Source organism: Hoplias malabaricus, chromosome 7 (assembly GCF_029633855.1).
Source record: "Hoplias malabaricus isolate fHopMal1 chromosome 7, fHopMal1.hap1, whole genome shotgun sequence".
In the NCBI taxonomy this organism is placed as follows: domain Eukaryota; kingdom Metazoa; phylum Chordata; class Actinopteri; order Characiformes; family Erythrinidae; genus Hoplias; species Hoplias malabaricus.
The window spans coordinates 43,236,027-43,244,538 of NC_089806.1; the positions used below are offsets into that span (position 1 = coordinate 43,236,027).

At 47.7% G+C, this 8,512-nt stretch overlaps 1 protein-coding gene across 1 annotated transcript in view; it reads right to left on the minus strand.

The window, feature by feature from the left end:
* Nucleotides 1-217: 217 nt before the first annotated feature.
* The window catches only part of LOC136702763 (estrogen-related receptor gamma-like), a 24,904-nt gene continuing 16,609 nt past the window's right edge, over nt 218-8,512 (minus strand). The window contains exons 3-4 of the mRNA XM_066677902.1: nt 6,233-6,502; nt 218-3,010 (exon numbers count right to left, since the gene is read on the minus strand). Of these exons, the coding sequence (XP_066533999.1) occupies nt 2,766-3,010; nt 6,233-6,502 (515 nt within the window). The 3' untranslated portion in view covers nt 218-2,765. The remainder of the gene's footprint in view (nt 3,011-6,232; nt 6,503-8,512) is intronic.

Sequence of the window (8,512 nt, forward strand, 5' to 3'; positions counted from 1 at the left end):
GAGGGCATCCAAACCACCACCCAGGGAGGGGGGCCTCACCAGTGATTGACCTCACCACTCTCCTACTGACTAATGCACCACACAGTGTTGTGTTATATTTCAGTTAAATTATAGAACTATGTGATCTATACATTGTGAAAGAAAAGGACTAGGACAAAATTCTATAATTAAAATCATTTATTTGGAAAAAAAACCCTAAAACAAAACAAAGACATTTATTGCATTAATGGACATATTGCTTAAAGTTCAATATTGCTTACAGTATCTTTAAGTGTAGGTTCAATCCCTCACAAGTAAGAAACTGGGCTGATTTCCAGTTGGCCAGGCTTCTTAATGGCTCATGCAGATAGTAGTCAAATATAAACCTGGTTTACAGTATGATGAGATTACTGTTCAATTGTCTAGTCATTTAAGCTCTTTCCAATGGTCTGCTGAAAGTAGAACACATGAATTAAAATGAAGTCAGTTTGACCTGACCGTGATGATCTGCTATTTTATACGAGGGCTAGAGGAGTATAAAACCCTCGGCTTCGTGCTGTGGAGCAACTGCATTCTCAGGAGCAATGGACCTCCATCCAGTAAGTTTGGGACAAGTTGGGTTTGGGAACCTAAACTAATCATCCAAAATTATTACCTTACTTAGCTGACATTCTCATGGCTGAAATACCATCAAATTCACACAGAAATGTTCCAAAATTGAGTGTAAAGCCTCATACGGCTTCATAATCACTGTGATGTTCAAATGAGCTGTGATAGAAAAAACAGAGCCTCTGTCATTGCTATTCCAGGCTCTGCACAGCAGAAACTGCACTATGTAACATCTGAAGGATGGTAGGTAATTATATGAGCAGGTTTGGATCAGCGTTAATCAGGTTAAGCTCAACGTCTTCATCTGGCAGAAATATACAGAAATACATATTTATTTGTGGCTGAAAGGACTTTTGTGTTATTGCTGTTTGGTTCCTGAGCATATCGAGCATTAATTTTGTTATCTAGTACCGGTTTAAACAGGAAGTCAAACAAGAGCATATGAAATTATATCATCCACTGTTCCACGGTATCATCCTTCATTAGTTTCTTACACACACACACACACACACACACACATATGCCAAAGACAAACACATCCAAAAAAAAAAACACCTCAAATAAATAAAGATCTTCATTTTGTTCCTTTTCTGAAGCAGCAGAGCTTCACTGTTTCCCTGAAACCCACAAAGACATAAGCTTCCTTTACATTTCTCTGTAATGATGATCCATGGGGATGTATTCCCAACTTCTAAGTTTGGCCTAGAACTCTAAAACTCAGAAGGGAAAGGGACTCCTCTGTAAAGGGATGCTTCAAACAGGAGTTCAATCCCAAAAGACAACCATCAACCAGAGCTGGGACATTAACCGGGTTTGCTCAGTTGGTCCAGACCTAGTTCATGTCCCACCCACTTTTGACAAGTTGATGGTTGTCTCTAGGGATCCAGAGTGCATGGTATTCCCTCGCTTAAGGGCAAGGCCTCCCTGGTCCTCATGGTTGTAGTTCACTAGAGTAGTCCCTTTCTCTTCTTCAGAGTTGTTTAGGGCACAGGGGTTGGACCTGTGGTAGCGCTAGCAAACAGTACCCCCCCCCCCACCTCGTGACAGTACATGAAACTACTGGGTATCTGCACTGTCCTACATTTCCCATAATGCTGTTTTACCCAATTTAGATACTGCCAACACTCACAGTCAACATGTACAGCCATGCCGGGCAGGAGAAGTCTAGCATGTTCTTCCTCTCAGACATGTGAGAAGCCTAGAGCTGAAACCACTTCTTTACAAACTGCCCAGGGACTGGACAAAGGAGGCTGGCTAAAACCTCACTAGGTAGCGCCCCAAGCTACAAGGACTGAGATGGAGCTGTGACCACACCTCTCCTTGCTCTGGTTTGCACCCTGAGGACATATCAGATCGAGCTCAATGAGAAGTGTCTTGCCAATGAGCTCTAACATGTATAAAGGGCCAGAGAGAGTTGTGGAGAGGGTGAGGAAAAGCCCCTATGGATCTTCATTGGTACTCAAGACACTTGGAGGAGAACACTAAATTGTACTATGCTCAGTACCAGATATTAATATTGGCTGGTACTGATCTGAGTGATTATCTTTATTATTAAATTAGATTACCTTTATTAATTGAAATGTAAGTGATACAGCAGCAAACAAAAAATAATAATAAAAATCGATGTTATATCTGACTGCCACTCGTGTGGCACCAGAAGGGGGTAAAGGTGGGTAGAGGTGACCAATGCTATTGATCTATTTGTCAAGAAATGTTTACCCAATGTAAAGGGCAGCAGCGTTGTAAAAAACAATACAAGGTCTCTGTTCAAGAGCGAGACTTTCCAATTCTTTGGCAAGAATAACTTCTATCTCCCCTCTTTTTTTCCCCTCAACCCAGCTTTATTATTCCCTTTTATTCCCTTCCCTTTTATTATGATCTTGAAGCACCAAAACAAATCAAACAAACAGCTGTTCATATTTAATCAGAGCAGCGATGGCCGCTACCACTGACCACGAACGGCCAGCAGTGAACATCTTCAAGTCTTAAGTCTAGTTTTTTGAGAAATCATTCGCTTCAAAGTTTGTCATTTTCACCTTCATTCCTCCACCATCAATTCACTCTATGAAGCGTACAGTATTTTGTCATTCAGGTTAATCACCCCTCCTTCAAAGTAGTCCAGTATAATGGGGGGGGGGGGGGGGTTCTTTGAAGCAAAGGTCCAATCAGATCAAAGGCTAAGCGTTAGCCTCCAGTAGCTCCAGGAAGAGTTTGTGCATTGGCACGCGTCCGTCCTGCTTGATGCTGCAGAAGTGCTGAACGGCCTTGGCGGCTGTCTGCCGGAGGAGGGGGAGTGTCATGATGAGTTTTCCGGCCCTCCGAGGGTCCTCAGAGTGGTGGGCACGCTCGTAGTCCTGCAGGGCCTCGTGCACACAGTCCTGGAGCCTCTGAACCGCTTCCAGATCCTCTATATGCATGGAGTCTGAGAGACGGAGAGAAATAAACGATCCGTTCAACAAGCTCACCAGCACTTAATCTGACATTAAGAAAACTCAGAGTCTACATGAGTCACCCAGTAATTACGTGAGTTTATATGGCTTCAAGTTGGACAGAAAGGGCTTATTTACCACCGTATTACAGCGGTAGTGTTTTGTGTTGTTTTGTTTTGTAACCTCGTCTTTATCCTCTTCGGTTTCCACACACGCAGAAACCAGAGGGTGGGGAAATGTGCTGAAAAACCTGGTTAACCCCTCAGATCTGATGTTTATGGATGTTGTTTTTAAAGCTGTTGTGATACAGCAAAAGCCTCCTGAAGGCTCATATACCCTCAAAGATAAATATGAATTTGGACACGAACAGAGGCTTCTGTTCTTTCCCTTCTCCTGTAAAGTTACAGTTTTGGAAGATACATGTATTTAATGAACTTAAAACTGCAGAGATCATATATGACTCACAGCTGGAGTTATGAGGCTATGAAGAGGGGTTGAAATACACAAGATTCATGTCTGAGATCTGCCTCTCACTGTGTGTATTTGGTGGATTCTGTGGGAAACCGACCAATGGACACTCAAGGATAAAGATGCATTTTTCACACAAGGGATGAAGGGTTTGTGAAATGATCTCAGTTCTGCGTCAAACAGGGCTCATTACAGAGAGAGAGCGGAGACTGTTCTGAACAATTTAATACACAACAAACAAGGAGCAAACAAACCCAGATCTCTTTATCCAGCCCTTTATCCAAGAAACCATGCATTTATTATATGTAACCCTTATTCCGTTCAGGGCTGTGGTGGGTCCAGAGCCTACCTGGAATCATTGGGCACAAGGCGGGAATACACCCTGGAGGGGGCGCCAGTCCTTCACAGTGCAACACACACTCACACATTCACTCACACACTCACACCTACGGACACTTTTGATTCGCCAATCCACCTACCAACGTGTGTTTTTGGAGCATGGGAGGAAACTGGAGCACCCTGAGGAAACTCACGCAGACACAGAGAGAACACACCACACTCCTCACAGACAGTCACCCGGAGGAAACCCACGCAAACACAGGGAGAACACACCACACTCCTCACAGACAGTCACCCGGAGGAAACCCACGCAGACACAGAGAGAACACACCACACTCCTCACAGACAGTCACCCGGAGGAAACCCACGCAGACACAGAGAGAACACACCACACTCCTCACAGACAGTCACCCGGAGGAAACCCACACAGACACAGGGAGAACACACCACACTCCTCACAGACAGTCACCCGGAGGAAACCCACGCAGACACAGGAAGAACACAACACACTCCTCACAGAGGGTCACCCAGAGGAAACCCACGCAGACACAGAGAGAACACACCACACTCCTCACAGACAGTCACCCGGAGGAGACCCATGCAGACACAGAGAGAACACAACACACTCCTCACAGACAGTCACCCGGAGGAAACCCACGCAGACACAGAGAGAACACACCACACTCCTCACAGAGGGTCACCCAGAGGAAACCCACGCAGACACAGAGAGAACACAACACACTCCTCACAGACAGTCACCCGGAGGAGACCCACGCAGACACAGAGAGAACACAACACACTCCTCACAGACAGTCACCCGGAGGAAACCCACGCAGACACAGGGAGAACACACCACACTCCTCACAGACAGTCACCCTGAGGAAACTCACGCAGACACAGAGAGAACACACCACACTCCTCACAGACAGTCACCCGGAGGAAACCCACGCAAACACAGGGAGAACACACCACACTCCTCACAGACAGTCACCCGGAGGAAACCCACGCAGACACAGAGAGAACACACCACACTCCTCACAGACAGTCACCCGGAGGAAACCCACGCAGACACAGAGAGAACACACCACACTCCTCACAGACAGTCACCCGGAGGAAACCCACACAGACACAGGGAGAACACACCACACTCCTCACAGACAGTCACCCGGAGGAAACCCACGCAGACACAGGAAGAACACAACACACTCCTCACAGAGGGTCACCCAGAGGAAACCCACGCAGACACAGAGAGAACACACCACACTCCTCACAGACAGTCACCGGAGGAGACCCATGCAGACACAGAGAGAACACAACACACTCCTCACAGACAGTCACCCGGAGGAAACCCACGCAGACACAGAGAGAACACACCACACTCCTCACAGAGGGTCACCCAGAGGAAACCCACGCAGACACAGAGAGAACACAACACACTCCTCACAGACAGTCACCCGGAGGAGACCCACGCAGACACAGAGAGAACACAACACACTCCTCACAGACAGTCACCCGGAGGAAACCCACGCAGACACAGGGAGAACACACCACACTCCTCACAGACAGTCACCCGGAGTAAACCCACGCAGACACAGAGAGAACACACCACACTCCTCACAGAGGGTCACCCAGAGAAAACCCACGCAGACACAGAGAGAACACACCACACTCCTCACAGACAGTCACCCGGAGGAGACCCACGCAGACACAGAGAACACAACACACTCCTCACAGACAGTCACCCGGAGGAAACCCACACAGACACAGGGAGAACACACCACACTCCTCACAGACAGTCACCCGGAGGAAACCCACGCAGACACAGAGAGAACACACCACACTCCTCACAGACAGTCACCCGGAGGAAACCCACACAGACACAGGGAGAACACACCACACTCCTCACAGACAGTCACCCGGAGGAGACCCACGCAGACACAGAGAGAACACACCACACTCCTCACAGACAGTCACCCAAAGGAAACCCACGCAGACACAGGGAGAACACAACACACTCCTCACAGAGGGTCACCCAGAGGAAACCCACGCAGACACAGGGAGAACACACCACACTCCCCACAGACAGTCACCAAAGGAAACCCACGCAGACACAGGGAGAACACAACACACTCCTCACAGAGGGTCACCCAGAGGAAACCCACGCAGACACAGGGAGAACACACCACACTCCTCACAGACAGTCACCCGGAGCGGGACTCGAACACACAACCTCCAGGTCCCTGGAGCTGTGTGAGTGTGACACCTACCTGCTGCACCACTGTGCCGCCCTATCTGAGTAACCAGAGTATGGTACCTGTCTGACCACCCGACACATCGACTAAGGGCTGAAACCTAAGAGACTCAATGCTGATCTTAATTTGCGGTGTGTATTGATATTGTAGTAGTACCTGAGTTGGCGAGGGCTATGGCTTTGAGTGTGACAAACTCCTCCCTCTCCAGCCCCATGGTCCTGTACTTCCTGACCAGCTGCAGGATGGCCGTGTGGAGCTCCAGCAGACCCGCCAGCTTAGCCTGAGCAGCGTCCATGACGTAATCCTCAGCGAACACCAGCTTATCCTGAGCGTCCAGCGAGCGAAACACAACACGCAGGATCAAGATCTCCATCCAGGCGCTCTGGAGGAGACGCATCTGGTCGGGAAGAGAGAGGCTGGAGAACCCTACACGAGAAGAGAGTGAAAGAGAAGGAGCGTCAGTAAAATGTGAAACAGCCTGCTTTGAGCTCTTCATGCTTGTGACGTCACAACCATAGATCGGTTACTATGGCTACCTATTCTTGATGTGACGTGTTGTTGCTGCAGATTTAGAGCAGAATCATTGGAGTGAAACATGTGGACAGACGTGGCTGATAGGAAGAAAATGCCTCATCTACACAAATCAACCATATCTGTTGCTCTGCATACTTTTTAAAGCGCCGTTTCACCCTGTTCTTTAGTGGGACCCACTCAGGACCCTCACAGAGCAGGTGTGATGTGGTGGTGGATCATTCTCAGCGCTGCAGTGACACTGACGTGGTGGTGGTGTGTTAGTGTGTGTTGTGCTGGTGTAGAGTGGATCAGACACAGCAGTGCTGCTGGAGATTTAACCCCTCAGTGTCTGGACTGAGAACAGTCCACCGACCAAAAACATTTGTAAGAGGTTAATTGTAGATGGTTGGCTTTGTGCAGATTTGAGAGGGGTTCCAGTAATACACACACACCTCATTTTACTAATTAAAGACACGGGACAAGAGATTGGACGGGACCGGAGGGGAAGGACAGAGGAGAAGGGTTATTGAGCTCATCATTGATCTTTATCAGCCTTTTATAGCTGTCACAGGACCCTCTTTCTTCTCCCTCTCTCTCTTTCTCTCTCTCTCTCCCTCTCCCTCTCTCTCTCTCCATCCGGGATGCATTCATTAGCCGATTGCGATCGGTAGCTGGACGTAGGGGATCAATATGTGTGTCTAAATCGGGTATGGGGGGCTATTCAGCTTCACAGCTTGAAGATGTTGAAATATTGACGTTTGTGAGTCTCGCTGACGGCATCCAGCGTCCCTCTGTGACGCCCTGTCGCTCAGGTGGACAAAACCAGATCAACACAAACAAAGAAAAGTGTCTGAACACAAAACGCCGCCACTGTCAGTTCACATCCCGTCTCCCCTTTTAGGGCCGAGGCATCGGAAGAATTAGACAAGGGCAAGAACAATGGCTTTACTCTTTAACCCTGAATGTCAGAGTATAGCCCATTTTTATCCACATCACACACACACACACACACACGCACACGCACACACACTTTATACATGTGTCAAGCTTATGACTTAAAAGAAATAATACACACAAACATGTCTGTGTCAAGTTACTAGTTACACACACACACACACACACACATCTGTGTCAAGGTACTTACAGTATAACCATACACATGTATATGTTAAGCTACTAATGCCACAATCACACACACACACACACACACACACACACACACACACATCCATATAGAAAAAAGGGAAAGCTTGACAATCCCTGTCAAGCTACTAGCAACTAAACACACTAATACACACACAAATCTGCGTTAAGCTACAAATACCACGACCACACACACACACACACGTAAACCAGAGGCAATTCATTCCTATCTGTGTAACCTGAGGGGAGGGGCTTATTTTATGTTTGTGTGCTCCTTTCAGGGCTGTAGTTGTTCTTGTTTTTGTTGTTGTTTTTGTTGTTTTTTCCCCTGAAAAACCTGAAAAAGCTGGTAGCGAAATGTCAATCCAGATCCATCCGCTTCCCCCAGAGTCTTTCACTGCCGACATTAGCATAAAACAGACCAGGACGGGGAAGAGGACTCAGATGGTGAACCCAAGGCATTCAAAATCCATCAGTGTCATTCTGATACAGTCCAGTGAGGGGGGGGAGGGAGAGAGACGGGGGGAGGACAGACAGAGAGAGAGAGAGAGAGAGAGAGAGAGAGAGAGAGAGAGAAAGAGATACAGAGAGATAGAGTGAGAGAGAGACAGAGAGAGAGAGAGATACAGAGATATAGAGTGAGAGATACAGAGAGGGGTAGAGAGAGAGAGAAAGAGAGAGGGGGGGTAGACACAGATAGAGAGAGAGAGGGGGTAGACAGAGAGAGAGGAGAGAGAGGGGGGTAGACAGAGAGAGAGAGAGATACCGAGAGAGAGAGAA